The sequence below is a fragment of the Apium graveolens genome, chromosome 3 (assembly GCF_009905375.1).
Source record: "Apium graveolens cultivar Ventura chromosome 3, ASM990537v1, whole genome shotgun sequence".
Taxonomy (NCBI): domain Eukaryota; kingdom Viridiplantae; phylum Streptophyta; class Magnoliopsida; order Apiales; family Apiaceae; genus Apium; species Apium graveolens.
Window position 1 is genome coordinate 10,080,858 of NC_133649.1, and position 19,746 is coordinate 10,100,603.

The 19,746-nt window shown below is 34.4% G+C and overlaps 2 protein-coding genes across 2 annotated transcripts in view; one reads left to right on the plus strand and one right to left on the minus strand.

The window, feature by feature from the left end:
• LOC141711642 (protein yippee-like At5g53940) overlaps nucleotides 1-19,746 on the minus strand; it is a 255,796-nt gene that overhangs the window by 178,059 nt on the left and 57,991 nt on the right. The gene's annotated exons all lie outside the window — the stretch shown is intronic.
• LOC141713853 (uncharacterized) lies at nucleotides 10,215-10,799 on the plus strand. Its single transcript, XM_074517421.1, has one exon. It carries the CDS (start codon nucleotides 10,215-10,217, stop codon nucleotides 10,797-10,799), a length of 585 nt encoding a protein of 194 aa, XP_074373522.1.

Below are 19,746 nucleotides of genomic sequence, written 5' to 3' on the forward strand. Positions count from 1 at the left end.
TTATAAGTGCAGAAATGTAAGTAAACAGCTAGAAGTAGAAATTATAGAACATATCAGAGAGAATAAGAGAGAGATTAGAAGAGAAACAGAGAGATTGAGATCAGAATTGAGAGAGAGACAGAGTTTAGAGAGAGAATTGAGGTAAAAACCCTAGAGAGAGAAAGCAGTTATAGAGAGAAAAAGAAATTGGTGGAAATAGATTCATTTTCATATATTCCACACAACAACACATCATATCACAAGTCCTTTTATAGGCTCACCCTACAACAACTAACTCTAATACAAAGACAATATTACCCTTACTAACCACACAAAACACACAACAGAACAAAACACACAGTTATACTAGCACATTACTATCCTTCCAACAGACCAAGACAACCCCCCTCCTTAAGATTCAACCATGACCTCAGGGTTGACAAAATGCAGGAAAGTTAACCCTGATCAAGTCTTCATCTTTCCAGGTGGCTTCATCCACACTACATCATCTCCATTGAATGGGCAGTTGATATACTACCTTAGCATCCCTGAGAATTTGCCTAATATCCAATTGTCTTAGAGGAGTCAATTCAAAACTCCTTGCTCAGACACATGAAGTAACTGTTGCATAACTTTGTGCTGGCCAACAGCCTTTTGAGTTGGGACACATGAAAAACAGGATGAACTCTAGAGGAATTGGGTAAGGCTAGTTTATAAGCTACAGAACCAATCTTCTCCACAATTTCATAAGGACCAAAAAACTTAGCAACTGACTTAAGGTTCTTTCTGATAGCTACAATAACCTTCCTGTAGGGCTGAAGTTTCAGATAAACCCATTCTCCCACCTGAAAAGTTCTTTCAGACCTTTTGGCATCAGCAAATTGCTTCATTCTTGCATAAGTTGCTTCCAACAAGTCTTTTAGACTACTCTACTGCAATTGCTTAGCATTTATGAACTACTCTAAGTTATTTAGGTTGGTATGCTCCCTGGTTAACTAAGCCAAATGCCTTGGCTTATTACCATATATAATATGATATGGAGTAGTGTTCAGGTTGGTATGATAAGCAGTATTGTACCACCATTCTGCTGGAGCCAACCAAGATGCCCACTCCTTAGGATTCTGACTAGTCATGCCCCTCAAATATTGTTCTAAACATTGATTTACCCTTTCAGTACATCCATCTGACTGGGGATGATAGGCAGTACTTAAGTGTAGTCTTGTTCCTGACAATTTAAACAAGGTTTTCCAAAATTCACTAAGAAACAAACTGTCCCTATCACTCACAATGGACTCTGGCAATCCATGCAGTCTATATACTTTCTCAAAGAAGATTGTAGCTAAGCCTTTGGTAGTGATTGGATGTGCCTACGCCAGAAAATGGCTATATCTGCTGAATCTATCTACGATAACCCAAATTACCTCAGATCCTTTAGATTTAGGAAGCCCAGTGATGAAATCCATGGCTATATCCCTCCATGGCTCTTGTGGAATGCATAAAGGCTGCAACAGCCCTGGACTTTTTACAGTTTCCCCTTTAATTTGCTGACATATAGCACATTCCCTTACCCGGTGCCCTATGTTCTGGTTAATAGTAGGCCAGTAGAAATAATTTTTGATCCTCTTAAGAGTGGCTTGTCTCCCAGAATGCCCTCCAATGTCATTGATGTGCAACTCCTCAAAGATTTGTTTCTTCAACTCAGTTTGATTTCCAATCACCCATTTACCTCTGTACTGCAATAATCCTTGGCTAATATAATATTCCTGAGGTCCTTCTTTATTGATTGTACATTCAGCAATCACTTCATGCAGTTGTGAGTCTCCTTCATAGCTTTCACTGATCTGTGTCATCCATAAGGAAGTCACAACAGATATATGAGAATTGATACTAGCCTTTCTGACATTATCAGTTGCCTTAAGCTTCACACTCCTTCTCTGCCAGCTAAATTGCACGGTTTGGTCCTGATAATTGCAATGAATGTCACCTAATTGAGTAAGCCACTCCACTCCTAATATCATCTGCCACCCTTTAAGATCCACAACCTGAGTTGTTGTTTCAAAGTCTATTTCATTCCAACTCCATTGCAATTTGGGACATTGCTTTTAGATAATAATACTCTCACCATTAGCTAACTGCAAGTGTACCAACTCCTGAGTTTGAGTCTCAATGTTCAAATCTTGACAAACTTGAGAGTGAATGATGTTCTTAATACTTTCACTGTCAATTAAAATATCCGCTTCAATTCCTTTTATCAATCTTTTGAATTGTAAAGGTTGATCAACTCCACTCACTTCCATGTCTAAGGCAGCTAGAATTATTTTTTGATCTTGCCAATCATCACCATCTTCCCCTGGACACTCATCAAATTCAGGCTCCCCTTCATACTCTGTTGATATTTCTTCTTCAGCAATCACCAAAATTTTTTTTGGCTTCTTACATTCATGGCCCTTGACAAATTTCTCATCACAATAAAAACATAGGCCCTTTTGTCTTCTTACCTCCCTCTGAGAGTATGTGAGTGGCCTAGGTTTACTATTTACAGCTTCTGTGGTCTTGCTAATGCATTGCTCATAGTAGTACTAGTCTTAAACACACTACTATAAGTAGATGTCCTCTTTGGTTGAGTATTCAAGGTCTGCTCATAGAATCTAGCTAACTTTAAGGCTTGCTCCACTGTAGTAGGTTCCAATAACCTCAACATTCCTTTGATTTCACATTGTAAACCTCCAATAAAATTCTCTAGAAAATATTCAGATGTGTGGCTTGGCATTTTGAGCAAGATCTGCCCTACTACACTTTTCAAATTCATCAAAATAAGCCTCCACTGTAGAAGTATGTTGTAGCTTCTTGAATTTGTCAAAGACTAACTCTGTATCTACTTCAGCAAATCTGGCTAGGAAAGCTTGGTGAATTGATTCCAGGTGGCCTTACTTCTCTCAATCATGAAAGATTTGTACCAAAACCTGGTAGTTCCAGTTAAGTGCATTGCAGCAATGACTGCTCTTCTTCTATCATCGACTTCAAAAATGGTGAAATACTCCTCACAATCTCTTAACCACTCCACAATATCATTTCCTTCCTTATAAACTGGAAAACTTAATTTGAGTTGCTTCAAGCTTTGAAATTCCTTCCTCTCTTGTTGTTTCATGTTATACTTCCCAGGGACCTCCTCATTCTCCACCTCATCCAACAACAACTCTTGTTGTTGCTCTAGCTTTTGTCTCTCTCAGGCAGCATGAGCTGGATTTCTGAATACACCTTTATTCTTTGCCACCACTGGAGTTTCTTCTTCATCTTCTAAAAATACATTCAGATTATGAGGTTTTAAGCTCATAACTCCTTGCATTCCAGATACTAGCATCTCAATTGCTACTTGCAGTTTATCAATCTTTTCCTCTGTACTTTCCTTCACTCCTATCTCAGGTTGTATTGTCCTCATAGCTCCTTGCTAAGAGGTTTCAGCTTGTTTATTACTCCTAGTATTATATGTCATCCTTCAACTTTAATAAATCCACAATCCTCTACTCTCACTTTCAACAAACACTTAGTGTGCACCAAAATTCTGTTCTAATTAACTTTCTCAGTACAACAAGCTTAACCTAATATTTGTAACGTTCTTCAGAAATTGCATCAACTACACTATTTTATCTCCAAATATAACTGAATTAACTGTAACAACAGTTATAATTGCTGATTTCAACAATTTAAACACAGATCCGTATGTAGAGATTGAAATACACCTGAACTGAGTGTAAAATTCAAGTTCTGAACTTTGAGCTGCGATTACTGAGTACATAGGCTCGATTACTGAATTAAGTGCTCAACATGTTTGAAGCAGTGGCTGATCTAGATTTAGAGCTCTGATACCAATTTGTCATGGTTTACTTGTGTTTTAGAGGATTTTTGTATGTTTTTTGTATTTTCTGGTTTATAAGTGCAAAAAAGTAAGTAAAACAGCTAGAAGTAGAGATTATAGAACTGATCAGAGAGAATCAGAGATTGATTATAAGAGAAACAGAGAGATTGAGATCAGAATTGAGAGAGAGACAGAGTTTAGAGAGAGAATTGAGGTAGAAACCCTAGAGAGAGAAATCAGTTATAAAGAGAGAAAGAGATTGGTGGAAATAGATTCCTTTTCATATATTCCACACAACAACACAATAAATCACAAGCCCTTTTATAGGCTCACCCTACAACAACTAACTCTAATACAAAGACAATCTTACCCTTACGAACCACACGCCACTATATTGCTAGGTACAGGACAAAACACACAATAAAACAAAATAAACAGAGTTATACTAGCACAGTACTATACTTCCCATGGACCATGACATTATCCTATCTTAGTTTGATGCATTTCATGTTTAAATGTTAAATGTTAATCGTGTTGTGACTTCTTGTGTGATATTATTTACTTATTAGTGTTTGGGGATCCATAAATATTTTATAAAACCCCGCAGTTTTATTGTGACGAATATTAGGTTCAAAAATTCTAATACTATAATATCTCAATATGCTAGTATTTTTGAGTAAGCCGGAATATTTTTAAAAATTCATAAAGTCTGTTCATTAAATTATTTTAAATTTTTGGGGGAGACTTTTAATAGCTTTAGAGATTGATCTTTTTGGATTATTGTTTGGTTTATGTTGATTTTTGCTTGTTAATTGTAGTTATGAACTTGTTAGTTGATTTTGTGTAGTTTCGGGTTCTGCATGTCAATACTTGGTTGAATTTCGATTATATTCTTATGCGGATTGAATGTCTAAATGACAACTAGTGTTCTTGATTTTATAAAGCCTGAAATTTCAGTTGGTATGCACGGTTCTTGGTTTTCATATTTATAACGATGGTGTAGTAGTGTATAAGTCGAGTTTTGGTTCGTTAAGGGATGATGGCTTGACCCGGTTAGTATATGTTTAAGTTATAATAGTTTTTTGGTGGTTTTAAATTTGAGTCTTAGTATTTTGAGTTGTTTTAAAAAAAATCAGATTTATACGTAGTTATTTGAATGATTATTAGTGAGTTTTATGTATGATTGTTAGGTCCAAATGTACATACAGAGGGGGTAAATATATGTTCTTCGTTTTCAAAAATTAATTGCAGCGGAAAATAAACCTCGAAAATGAAATAAACAAGCACAAAGAGATTCACGGAATAATTCTTATTATTGATAAATCAAACCGTAAAGGTTTGCTTATAACTCCGAATATAAATAATTCGAAGCAACAAATATAGAGAGAACCAAAATAATATCAAATTTAGGGTTTTATTTATCACTCTAAGAATTTAAAACTTCTATCAAAAGATATTAAATACAATCAAGAGAGCTTTAAATAATGAGTGTTACAAGTTTGTAAGTCTTTAATTGGTGTGAAATAAATTGGGCAACACTTCTCTCCTTAATTTCAATAAATGAAATCAACTAACTCTACAAGAAAAATTATGCAGAGCTTCGATAGTGTTTTTGCTGAGAAGTACTGTTAATCTGCTGCAATTCTTTGGTTTTGTAGATCGTAGAATGTAGGAGAGATAGAATTAAAATACGTGGCTTACCCATATCCACATCTTTTAATATGACAGCCTTGCAAGAATAATCTGTATGGCGACTAAGAGTATCTGTGGCGACTTTTTGTATCAGATGACTTTGCCAAAACAGATTAATTCGCCTATGGCGACCTGTGCATGTACTTGGTTTTGTGTTTGTACAGAATAAACAAACAAGTATCACATGCAGCTGTCAGGAGGAATTGTACGCGGAGAAAACAAGTGGATGTCGCCATACGTGCTAGCTACGCGCGAGGACAAGTAAAACCAGCCGCAATCTACCTTTGCATTTTTTTCATCTGTGGCGATCAGTGTAGTTCAGTGCGCCGTTATTTTTGCCTTGAAAAATTCTTTCCATGGCGACTCAAGAAAACACATTTACTTGCTTTGCTGTTGAGTTTGTGTTTGTTCAAAACAAAACAAACGAATTCTTTTATTTTATAGAATTGTACCACATGCAGCTGTAGGAGAGGCTGTACGCGGAGAAGAGAATTAGGCGCCAGGAGGTGGTTCTGACACACGCGCGCAACAAGGCAGGGAGGAGTGTGCGTGTCAGCGTGTGCATCACGCGCGCGTGGCTCAGGTCGCGGCAAAATACCAGCCATTTCTTTAAATCATGTACTTCATTGTTTCTTTTATTTCATGAGTTCAAATGAGTCTCTCGGTTGGGTCCCACGTGGATAAACAGAACAGTACGCATGCATTCATCATTTTCTTTCTTTTGTTTGAAAGGAAACTGAGTGTCTCTCTTGACTAAGAAATAAACGAATGCTCTTGTTCCCGTGGCTGCCATTTTCTGTGAATAATTAGAGTGATTTTCTTTCTGCATGCATGTAAAGCTAAGATGGCTGATTAAAACAGAATAAATATTTGACATTTAAAATAAATAAATAAATAAACTTTAAATTATTTATTTATTTAAATAAAATTCAAACATTGATTTTATTTTCCAAAATTAAATATTGATATTAAATTAAATAAATAAATATTTTGAGATTAATTTATTCATTTAATAAAAATTCAATTTTTAATTTATTTATTTTAAAATCATATTGTGATCCAAAATTAAATAAATAAATGAGATGATTTTCATTTATTCATTTAATAAAAAAATCAGTCATTGATTTAAAAAATAAATCCAGTAAATCCTCGGGTTGTACTCCTCTGTATCTGCAGGCCTTCTAATCTCCGGCATTTTGTACCTCGACATATTTTCAGACTCCTCGAGTACAAAACCAACTTAACAATGTTCCTAAAAATAATACTTTGTTTCCTTTCACGGATCACTGACGTCTCGTGCACGGGTCTGATTCACAGACGACTAGTTCCGCTCTCAGACCTTTGTATTATACCCGTATAAACCACTGTTAAGTCTTCTACCAAATATAACCAACTTCACTAGGAATCCTTGAGGTCTTCAGATTGATTCTGATAACTGTTTCGAATGACTCCAACCTTATTCCTCCGATGCCTGAACATATTAATGAACTTCATACGGATCGTTGTTGACGTCTTCTTCACTGCGTCTAATCAAAATCTTTTGTGCATTTACCCAATTAAACAATCTATACTGATTCCAGTGGAACATAGATTATTTCAAAATCCTTGTTCTATATTGAGTTATCCAAACCAGTATTGTTTAGATAAATATACCGCTTCAATCTTGCTCAACAATGACATATTATAATGTTAAATGGTCTAATGTGTGCTAATTGTGAATGTTAAATTCTTTGAATTTTAAGGTTGTGGTTAGTCGTAGTAGTGTGATTGTAACATTATAGTTATTCCGGTTGTAAATGTGATATGATTTAGTTGCTAATTAGTATTATGGAAACATAAAGGAAATGCTGTCAAAATTTCCTTAAGATATTAATCTTCTTAAGGTCATTTTGGTGGTGTCATTTTGTGGTCTCTTCTTAGTGTTATTAACGGTAGTGTAAATTCTACGTTGTTGAATATACGATACAGGTCTTGACGACTTAAGTTGTACATTACTAATCATTTTAATTAAGTAAAGTAGTTATAAATTAGTATTAACTTTATTAATAAAATAACTTATTACTCATGATTTATTTTATCAAAACTCAAAAAATTTATTCGACTCTGTATTAACATATATGTTACTTTTTAGTTTATTTTTATGAACATACTGAAAAAATTCTTTGAATTAACTTTAAATCTTTTTCATTTAAGCATACAGTGACTATCCTGCTTGTATTCATTCAGTATATATAAATTACACGACACAAATAAGAAAATATATAATTTGACTAATGAACTATATTAGAAACGTTATGTACGTTGTTAATGTCTTACATTAAAATCATACACATTGATAAAAACTCAACATATATTTGATATATTTATACGTCAGAGAATATTTACCCCTAAGAAAAAAATCTAGAATGTTGTTAATATAATTGTATGATAGTATAAATCTATACTATATTATAATAGCCGGAATAAAGATAATTTGGTTCAACGGTTTGGTTCAACGATAATTCCCTAATTTTGATTATTACAAAAATAGATAAATAGTGTTACATATTTAATAAACTACTAAATTATTAAACTACTACTAAATATAGTATACTTATCCTACTAAACTACGAATACAACTTATCCTATGATTAAAAGATATAAATAATAGTGTTACATATCTGCTAAACTACTAAATTGTTAAAATACTAGAAATAATCTATTTATTCTACTAAATTACGACCACACGTTATTCTATTATTTTTATTATAAATTTATAATCATTATATATTTATATAAATATTTTAAAATATAATTTGATAAATAAAAATTTAAAATATTAATTAAAACGTGCATCACACGGGATTTATGCTACTAAATTCTAGAAAATGACTCGTGACTTGCACGAGTTATTATGTTAGTTTTACTATAACGCAGGAACCTTACTTTGACGTTCACATTGCTACCTTATAACATTGTTCCCTTTTGCGTTGATAAAATGAATTGAGTCAAACATATTGGAAAATATTTCCTGGTTTAAAAAAAAAGTATCTTTGAGATTCGCTTGATTGGCATCAACTATTCAAGAGGTTTAACTTATATTAGTTTTAAGAGGCCTAAGAGCAACTCCAACGCAAGCCCAAGTGCTGTGTTGGAGAGCGTGTCGCGGATCCCTTTTCCTTTTACAGCGCTGGAGCATGTTGAGTGAGTTGGTCAGGCCCGAGTAGTTGGGCTGGCCAACTCTTTACTTTATCTGCAAACATGTGCCCCCATCCAATTATTTTAGTGTTATATAAACCACATGATTGCCTTGTATTATTCTGCATTTCAATTTTATGCTGCATGAAATGGAAAAGCTGCAAACTCTTCTGATCAAAATAACGTTACAAAAAATTAACGTTTAAATAGCCATTGCAATATTTAAAATTTTAACGTTCCAAAATTTTACACTATAAATAGTAAGCTTAGTAAATTTCTAAAACTCACATTCACTTCTTTCTCCTTCTCAAGTAAGCTTATATTTTTTACCATAAAAAATGAACCCAAACAATTATTCTCCTTCAAACTCACAAAACTCAAACCCCCAAAATTCTCAATTCCCGAATACTCAATATCCATTTTCATTCCCGAATCCTTATTTTCCGTACAACCAAAATCCAAATATCGATAATTCTCAATTTTCAAGTCCACAAAATCCAAATTTTAACTCTCAAAATCCAAATTCTCAATTTCCGTTTCCCAATCCGTATTTTTCGTATCCTCCTAATTCTCAATTTCCTTTTGTTCAAAATTTTCAAAATATGCATCCACAAACCGGAATCCAACAAATCCCTGTTAGCAATGAAAATTCTCTACACTCACAAGCTTCTGCTTTCGATGCTACTAACATTATCGATCTTAATGATGATGTTATCGAAGTTGAAAACATGCGAGATTCTATAACTCAGTGGAAATAGAGTGAAGATAAACTTCTAATTAGCGCATGGTTGAATGTATCTACTGATCCTATAATCGATGCAGATCAAAAAGGTGAAGCATTTTGGGATCGTATTCGCCACTATTGTGAAGAAAGTAATCCCGGGCTTATCAAAAGAGGTGTTATTGCTATAAAAAAAGATGACAACGAATAAATGAAGGAGCTCAAAAATATGGATCTTGCTATGAACAAGCCGAGCGAAGAGTGGGAAGTGGTTCGAAGTTGGACAACATAGTCGAAGCAGCTCATGATCTCCACAAAGCTAAATACAAAAAGAAGTCAAATTTTGAATTACATTGGAATGAGCTTCGGAGACAACCTAAGTGGAGAGCTCCAACGCCAAGTTGTGGAAGTGGAAAGTGAACTAAATTGAGTGATTCTGGAGCTTATTCAACATCGGGAAATGATGAGACCAATGAAAATATCGGGGAATCTCATGTTCGTCCTAAAGGTACAAAAGCAGCTAAGAAAGGAAAAGGGAAGGCAAAATCAAGAAAAGATATGGAAGATGAATACGAAGAGTTGAAGGCCGATAATATTAGAAAATTAAATCTAATAGACAAATTTAATCATGTCCGACAAAAGGATATTGATTCACGTCTCTTAATGGCCGATACAACTATAATGACTGATGCTCAACGAGAGATTTATGATAAGATGTTTGCTGAAGTGAAATCAAGGATGATGTAGCCGTTGTGTTTGTTTTTTTCTTCTTGTATTGTAACCGTTGTAATGCTTGTTGATGATTATGTTCGTATTGGTGAGTCAACTGCGATTGAGTGCTTGAAAAAGTTCGTCACAAATATCATTTTGATATTTGAGAGTGAGTACTTGCGAAAGCCAAACTTAAATGATGTACAACGTCTATTAAAGATGGGTGAAGATCGCGGATTTCCTGGTATGATGGGCAGTATTGATTGCATGCACTGGCAATGGAAAAATTGTCCTAAAGCATGGAAAGGGATGTTCATGAGTGGTCATAAAGGAGTTCCGACAATTTTGCTTGAAGCAGTTGCCTCATCGGACCTATGGATATGGCATGCATTTTTTAGAGTTGCCGGTTCTAACAATGATATAAATGTGTTAGATTGGTCTCCAATATTCGATGAAGTGCTAGAAGGTCGTGCACCTGAAGTAAACTACAATGTTAATGGTAATGACTATAATATGGGATATTATTTAACAGATGGAATATATCCTGAATGGGCAACCTTCGTTAAAACAATTCCACGTCCCCAAGGCGATAAGAGAAGATTATTCTCAAAATATCAAGAAGGTCAGCGAAAGGATGTGGAACGAGCATTTGGTGTGCTATAGTCACGGTTTGCAATTGTACGTGGTCCAGCTCGATTTTGGGACAAGGAAGATCTCGCCAAAATAATGAGAGCTTGTATCATATTACATAATATGATTGTCGAGGACGAGAGAGATACATATGCTACTCCATTCGGTCCGTTACCAACTTACGATGATGCAACAAATGGTTTATCACGACCAAATATAGAGGAAGAGCCGTTTGCCCCTTATGAAAGGTATATCCAAAATAATGTTCGAATTCGGGACAGACAAAAACATCGACAACTCCAAGCTGATTTGATTGAGCATATCTCGCAATTTCATAATAATCGTTAATTTATTCCTTATGTAATGTTTTTAATTTTATGTTTTTCTAGTTTTTGTAATGCGTGTTTTTTATTCTTGTAATGTGTGTTTTTAATTATGTAATTTAATTTAAATATTTTTAAATTTATCTTTCTTTTTTTAAATGATTATTTATCATTTCATACAAATTATTATAATAAAGAAAATTAATTGGATCATTAATAGCTATTTAAAATGATGTACAAAGTAGATAAAAAGTAAATAAGTGGGACCTTTGAGAAGTGGACTTGGGCTGTGCTGCATTGGAGGAAGTTGGACGATTTTTTTATAAAATCTGCTTTGGCTTATGTGGCATGTAAAAGGGTCTCAAAGGAGTTGGACCTGGGCTTTTGCACTGGAGATGGTCTAAGTGATGACGGTCCAGTTTTATTTGTTATGTAGGGGCCAGTAAATGCAGTGTTGCTCCATCTATATAGGCCATCGAGTGCCTTTGGTACCGCTTTATTATTTGGACTTGCCTTGAGCAATGATCCGGCTGTCTCGCTGCTGGTCATCGCTTACAGCATTGTGTGTTGTGAAAAAACCCAATATAATAGTTGTGTTAAATAAAGAAAATGGTTTACATTTACTGCTTTATAAATTTCAATTAAATGACATGTTCTCTTTTAGTAAAATTATTTTATAATTATTTTGATTCCTCTGGTTAGTACTTGCTGGGCAACTTGATGTCTCATTCTTGTTATTGTTCTTAACTTCTTACCCTAAGTACTAAGAGTATCAGCAATCGAAGAACCCGTTTTTAAATGTTTTGTGTCAGAAAAGTGAGCCAACTAAGTAAAATGTGGATTTGGGCTGAATTGCCCCAACGGTGAATTTGACATTCAGCTATTATGGGTCCACTTAATAATATTAAATCACTTTTTCAGCACATTCTTCTAAAATTCATGTTAGAAAAACATTAAGAAAAGTAATAAAATATAATAAAGAAACAGAAGAGTAGGAGTTGGCCGAGCTCAACTTCCCGGGCCTGGCCAATTTTTCAGTTTTTGCTCTAACGCTAAATTGACTGGACAGATCCATTTCACGGTTTCCAACGCAGGAATTGGGCCTGCGTTAGAGGTGCTCAAAGGATGCCTCGTATCAGACTCGATGTCAGGGCCGACCCACCTTGCATCTTTAATTTCAATGCTTCTATTCATGTAGATGGATGGATCTAGTGCAAGCTTTTGTAGTTGAATGTTGCAAGTTAATCAGAACTAGATTGTAAGCTTTTGTAGCAGTTTGGTTATTAGCATAACTACTTCTCGTAATTATCCTAGTAACCTTATTTCTGGGATTGTAATTTTTGTTTGTATAGTGATTTGTTTCGTCGATACAGTTAGTGCTAAGGGTTCGTGTTGTTATTATACTTGAATATTAGTTTATATTTATTTGTTTAGTTTGAGTCGTGACTCACTAATCTTGACCTTAGAATTGGGGTGTCACAAGTTTTGTCGCCTTTAAGTACATCCGAATCTCCTGTTTCCTAAATGCCACTTTTACAAAATATTATACCCTAAACTCAGCACATTTTTTAGCTGTAGTATCTTGCGGATGTTTTCTACAGAAAAGCCAGTGAGCACTCCGCACTTGGCAGACAGAATGCATGTAATTAAATGATGTTGCTTGGCTGTTTGTCAAAATATGATGTTGTTTGGCCAAGGTTCATGCCAGACTGGAATTTTTCCGTTTAAACAAACAGTAAATCCTTGTAGACTAATTAGCACAAGTCCTTGGAACCAATTAAATGATTGTTTAGTTCCCTCATCCCTCTTTGTCCAATGAGATCTTTTTAGCTAAGACATTTTGTAATATAGTTGAAACCACTGTCACTGCCCCTATTTTCGTTTTTTATTTTATGTCGTGTCAATCATACAAAGCTGTGTTATTTTCATGATTAGCATCTTGACAATAGCCTAGTATAGATTTATATAAGTATTGTTTTTCAATTATTAAAATTACAATAAAAAGAGATGTTTAGAGCAAACAATTTGTTCATTTTGTATATTTTCGTGTCGTGTACTTTCGTGTTTCGTGTCATGAATGCCTAATACAAACTCAAACCGGTAATGATTCGTTTCGTTTCGTGTTCGTGTACGTTTCATATTTCGTGTAATTTAAAAAAATAATAAAAATAATATTCCCTCCGCCCCACTCAATTCTTTACACACTTTACTGCTCTTATTAAATGTAGTTGCATATTTTTAAAATTTTTTTTTTCTTCTAAATAAAAATATAATGTTCAAATTTTTATACAAAAAAAAATTAAAAATAAATTACGGAACTATACTTTATATGTGACGACTGAGAATTTTGTGACGTAATTAAGTCAATAAAGAATGTGTTATGTGATATGATTATAATTATATGACTAAGTGCTGATTAATTGTCTTTTTTGTATATTAGAATATAGGAGCGTGGATATAAACGTTCCAATTTAAAGAGTCACCTTAGAAGTTAAGCTGTGGTGTCAGACCGTCAGGTAGAACGGAACTCGTCCTAATAAGAAATTAAAGAATATAAAATGTGAATTATGTGTGATTGAATGAGTAAATAAAGTATTTCGTCCTAAGTGACGTGTTGATTGGTAAAGATAATGAGAAGCGTAATCGAAACGCTGAGCGTCGGGCCGTCAGGCTGAACGTGACCCGGTACGCGTAAAAGATGATAAAGACTAAAGAGGGATAAATTCTATGATCAGACTTGAGTCGTTATGTGATTATATATGTGAAATTGTTGTCTGTGAGCATGGCTATGTGATCTGTGATCGTTTTTGTGAATTTTAAAGGAATTACATGATTTAAATAAAGGTTTAATTAACCTTCGTGCATTTTTATAAAATCATTCGAGTAAGATAAAAACAGGGGATTTGTTCTGTTATCTTCATAGTGGTCCTAGAGACTTTTTAAAAATGATAAGTGAATTTATTTGATGGTCTTTGCATTTTTAAATTGATTTTATGGGGAAAATGTTATTATTAAAGCAAGTTTGTGAAATTCATATAAAATCAACCGTTCGCTCAAAAATTCATTATGAGTAATGGTTGGAAAGCTAATTTCGAGGCATACGTATTAAAAATGTCATTTTCAATAATTCTCGACTTCCCGAGAGAGATATATTTCATATTTAATCCTTGTTTTATTTTAGTAAAAAGAAGGGACAAATAAGAATGAAAAGGGAATTAGTAGATTACAAATTTGCCCTTGTTTCTAAGTGGTATATAACCCACTTTCCTTTCTTTTTTCTTTCTTTTGTGCACTCACTTTCTCTTCTCTCTTTTCTCTCTTTCTCTCCCGAACCCTCTCTCACTCTCTCTCTCTCTGTCTCTCGGCTACTCTCTCTCTCTCTCTCTCTCTTTTTGCTCTCGGTATATTGTCTCTCCCTCTCTAATTCTTTGAAACCCTCCATGAATCTTCATCCTTATTCCATGCAAGAGCTTCAATTCATGTGCATGTGTGTGTTTATGTTTGCATGCGAAGTGTGTGTGTGTGTTTGGGTTCGATTTGAGCCGAGACCCGGGGTTGCTTGATTAATTCTTGTTTCTGTGATTATTGTGATCATATTGCATGTAGTGTTGCTGTTTTTTTAGAAAATCGGAGGTTTTATGGATGGATACCCTCGAATGAGGGCACCACCGTGAAGCCACCGCCACCGGTGATGAACTCCGGTGAACCGGTGGTGAGTGATGATGTAAACACTGAGCTCTACTACACCAAATACTTATTTTTGATTATTGCATGTGTCATTCTTGAAAAAAAACTCGAATGGTTTTGATCTTTGAAGTTATTGATTTGAGTTAACTTGTTTAAAGTAATTATGGATTGTAATTAGGTTGGTTAACGGATTAAAAAGGAATGAAATTGTTGTTGCATGCGAGGTTTAGGTTCGGGTTTTGTGCTAATAAGAAGAGGAATTTGATTTTGTGAGTTAATCTTGGTGAACACTAAGTTTATAAGGCCTAAAAAGTGATTGCATGTTAGTTTTAAAGAAGATCAAGATGTGCATGTCATTGATTTGTCCTTGAGTTATAAATTTGAGTCTTGCCGAATGGAAATTGAGTTTAAAAAGGGATTAATTTGATGAATAAGTGGATGCATGTTGATTGAATGGATTGATTAAGTTGAAGTCACTAAGTAATGCATGGTTTGGTGATGTAATGGATAGAATGATTTAATAAGGGATTAAAACAAGAAAGAAATGTGGTATATAACCTTGCATGTCGAAATCTATACTTGCATGTTTGATTTATGGAAAACCCGAATGGGTTCTAAGGAGTAAAAGAGGAATCAAGTTGGTTTTTATCAATTATATTAATGGCTAGTGAGAACTTGATTGCATGATAAAGATGGGGTAGTGTTTATGTTCGAATTTTGATGATCAAAAGAAGTTGTTGATTTTGATTCTTAATATGTTGTGATTCGGATTCTTGATTGAAAAGAATGAAATTTAAGTGCATAAATGACCCTTGTGAATTGCATATAGTTGTGTTTGATTACATGAGGATTGAAATTGAATGTACTTGGTTGTGTTTTGCATATATGGTTCGAATTAAAGAATAAACGAAAAGGAAAACTTAATCGTTTGATATTAAGAGCTATAAGTGATAGTTATGGTCGTAAAAAGAGTTATGTTAGTGTAATTGAGAAATAGCCAAGGTTAAGCGAGTACGCTTTGGTTGTTAAGTGTATAAGGATATAAAAGTTACAAGAAAAGGGTTATGCTATATGATATGTGCTATGTGCTTATGTGTATAAGCTATATTCATATACTCGAGTCAAAGATATAGTCTAGTTATCGTATTAAGTGATTGTTCCGGGAACGAGAGTTGAGAATCTGATTAAGGTTTTAGTTTTATTGTAGATTCGGAGCGTGAGGGCATTCAGGCTAGGAAAGGAAAGGATTTACTAGGTGGTAGTAGTTCAACCTTCAGGAAAGCAAATTCAGGCAAGTAACTCTGATTACTTGTGTAAATGGTTATAAAGAGAATGTTGTTCATACCATGTAGAGTATTGAACTGTTTAAGTATGAAACCCTTGTTTTATGAAACCCTGATATTGATTTGAAGTACCCTTATTCTTGATAATCTGTTATTGATAAGCTTATTGATTTTACCCTCTGATAATCTGTCCTTTCTGTTCAAGTTACATATTAAGCCATGAATTATATTGAACCCTTTGATTATCCTTGTTAACCCTGTTTAATGATACCATGTTTCTCTTGATCACCCTATTGATCCCTAAATCAATGCTGATCCTTCTAATTTAGTGCCTTGTTATCCTTGATACAGAATTCTTATGAATTGTTCCTTGCGTATCTTTGAATCACTCCCTGAACTTTGTTTCCTTAAAATCTGAATTAAGAATGAGTTTCGACTTGAAAGAGTCCGAATGATTTCAAATGCTTGGTAATGATAAAAATGGATTTTTGAAAACCTATTTGTTTTTCCAACTCAAGGTTTTTCAAATGAATTTCTGATGGATTGGATTGGGACGTAAGAGGCTAGTGGGACTAGTCCAGTCATGGTAAGAGGCTAGCGGGGCTAGTCCAACTTAAGGCTGAAATTATGCAGATTGGTACCTTAAAGTCCGGATAGAGGTCAGTACGGGCTGATCACCCGTACATAATGAAATGGAAAGATAAAGTGATCCAATCAAGGTAACTAATTGATTATTTTAAAAGGGAACTGAAACTTTTGTTCAGTAAATTGATTTTTGAAAATGAAAATGGTTTATATTGCTTTGGAAAGAGTTGATTATGTTATCGTGAAGCTTAAAGCTCGAGAACCCTGATTCTTGAAATTGTTGATCATATGATTGATTCTATATATTGAAATACTATTGCTTTCCTCTATCAAAAGATCTATTCTGATCCTTTAATGATTTGTGATGAATGTCGGCTTTCGTCCTGCTTTGAGCCTTGTTCCTTGAAAGCCCCACACTATCCTTCAAAAACCTTTCCTTAACCTAAAAGATGGAAATCAGCCACCTAGATCAAATAAAGTAGAATGCCCTGAGATTGGTAAAGCATATTGTGATTTGATATTGTAGAACTGCTAGATAGTTACTTGCTGAGTTTTATACTCATTTGTTTTGTTTTAATCTAACCATGGCAGTTAAGCAATAAGATGGTCAGGCTTAGGCGCACTGCTCGTAAGAGCGTACCTGGTGGTCCCTACCGTGTTGAGGGCTTCCGGTTGCTAGAGCAGGTAGTGGTAATTATGAGTGAGCTCGCGCCTAGAAAGAAGTGTATAAAGATACAATGGGTTATCTGTCGGTTCCCAGCCGGAAACGATATTGTTTATTTAATAATATTTTGGGCTTGTAAGTTATATTTTATGATTGGTAGTTGTAATCTTGTCTCAAATTTTATCCTGTTGATCCTGTTAGTAGTTAATCGGGGTTATGCATATTTAATTATTATTTTAAAGGTGTGTGAGTCCTCATTTCCTAATCCCGAGATTGAGGGCGTCACAAGTTGGTATCAGAGCTACAGGATCTAGTCCCTGAGACAAGTTAGAATTTTAAAAAGGGGTATTTTGGGAGTATATCTATATCGCGAGAGAGTTCGACTCATATAGAGTTGAGTTAGACTATTAGGTATAATCTAAGGAAAGTGTTTATTGGTAAAGCGGAAACTAGAGTTAGGGTGTGAGTTAGCTGGAAGCTTTATTTAACCCTAACATTGTTTCTTGGTTGTTGTTTTTTGTTTCCTCTCAGGATCCTAGTAGTGATAGTGACTCAGACTCAGAGATTAGTTTGACTCGTACCCCTGTGGACCCCATTCCACCCTCTCAAGAGGAGCCTGTGTATGTTAGTTCAGACCCAGAGGAGGACCCTTCTGAGAGTAGTGAGATCCCCATGCAGATTTCACCCTTGAGGCCAGATTCAGAGACACCTGCCCCTGAGCTAGAGTCGGAGATGCCTAAGACTGTTCCTGTCAGTGTTGGTGGCAAGTTGGCCCAGGATCGAGACTTTGTGTACTCCCGCAATCCTGAGTTGGGAGCTTTGGTGGATAGACTAGCCAGAGAGTCTAGGCAGAGTGCTTCTGTTATGGATGATGAGTGGCGAGTTCGGGTGAAGATGGTGGAGTAGGTTGCTAGGAGGAGATTGGATGAGGGACCATCCACTAGTGATGTTGATGCTGAGGCCCGGAGGCTGCATAAGATCATTCGCTGGATGTTGGTTGTGTTGAGAGAGATTCTAGATGATTAGAAGGGACTGTTGGTTGAGCCCGTAGATTGTTGTTTTTCAGCGCCGGTAGGCTTTGGGATACTTGGTCAGATGCCGGGATCCCTTTTTCATTTATCTTGTTGTAATTTTAGATCAGTATTGTAGTAGTAGTAGTAGTTGGAAGTTAGGGGTAGATAGGGGGATGTTTTCCAGTTTTTCCTCTGTTTAACCCTGCTATTTATTGTACCTTATCTCAGAACTTATGATATCTAGAATTATCTCTATGTACCCTTGTTTAAATAAATCCATTGTCTTGCTTTCCATTGTGCACCTTGATTATCTTATAAGCCGTTCTCAATACCATGTTTTAATACAACCATGTTTTCGTGTAACCATGTTTAAAGATCATAAAACCCTGTTCTGTGCCATGATAAAATAACACTGATATGAGAATTATGTAGTAATAGGATTGCATGTGCAAATTGGGTAAAACCTAAAACCCATAAAAGAGATTTTATAGAAACTGTTGTTATATATATATATATGCCATGCCATGCCATCGTATTGTTATATATATAATTGCTCTATGTTTCTATTTAGATTTTATTTGATCGATAATGATCAATAAATTTTAAAATATTATTGTTAATTTTAATTTTTGTAAAATCTAAAAAGTTGATGAATTTCGTAAAGTTTTGATGATAGTCTTGTTTATAATAGAGTTTCTATGAATTTAAAAAGTTTTATGAATTTTAGAATTTTTATAAAATATAAAAACCAATCTATCAACACATTTTTTGATTTTTATATATCTAATTCAAAAAATTCAAAAAAACATTGCTTTCTCAAATTTGAATGAAATAATACCCAAAATACACTACTTTCCAGTTTCAAGTGCCTAAAATACCCACATGCGGGAAAGCTGCCATTTTTACCGTTTTTTTGAAAATTAACAAAGGATACGCATGCGTATCCACTGTTTACTGTAGCAGTTGATACGCGGGTCTGACATGCGTATGCTTTGTAATTTTTTTTAAAAACAGGGTACGCATGATACAAATGCGTATTCATTCAGTATTTTGGGCAGTTTTCCCGCATGTAGATATTTTGGGCACCAGACCCCAAATGGTGGGTATTTTGGTTTTTTACCCGATTTGAATCGTTCATTAGTTTTTTTGATTTCGTTTTTCTTTTTTGGGATTTTTTGAAAAATACCCAAGTTTACAAATATTCTTATAAAAATAATGTCATTTTTCAAAAAAGATGCAAAAATACTTTTTTATTTGTCAAAACACCATTTTTCAATTTTTTTTTAAAATTCGATTTTTTATAACTTGATTTTGGTTGAATATATATTTTTGTAAAAAAATCTGAAAATAGTAAAATCTAAAAAAACTTATAAAAAATAGTATTTTTATAATTTTTCTATTTTTTTAATTAAACTACACGTCTAT

Coding starts and splice junctions, on each gene's coding strand:
- LOC141713853 (XM_074517421.1), top strand. CDS start 10,215: ATGCTTGTTGATGATTATGTTCGTATTGGTGAGTCAACTGCGATTGAG.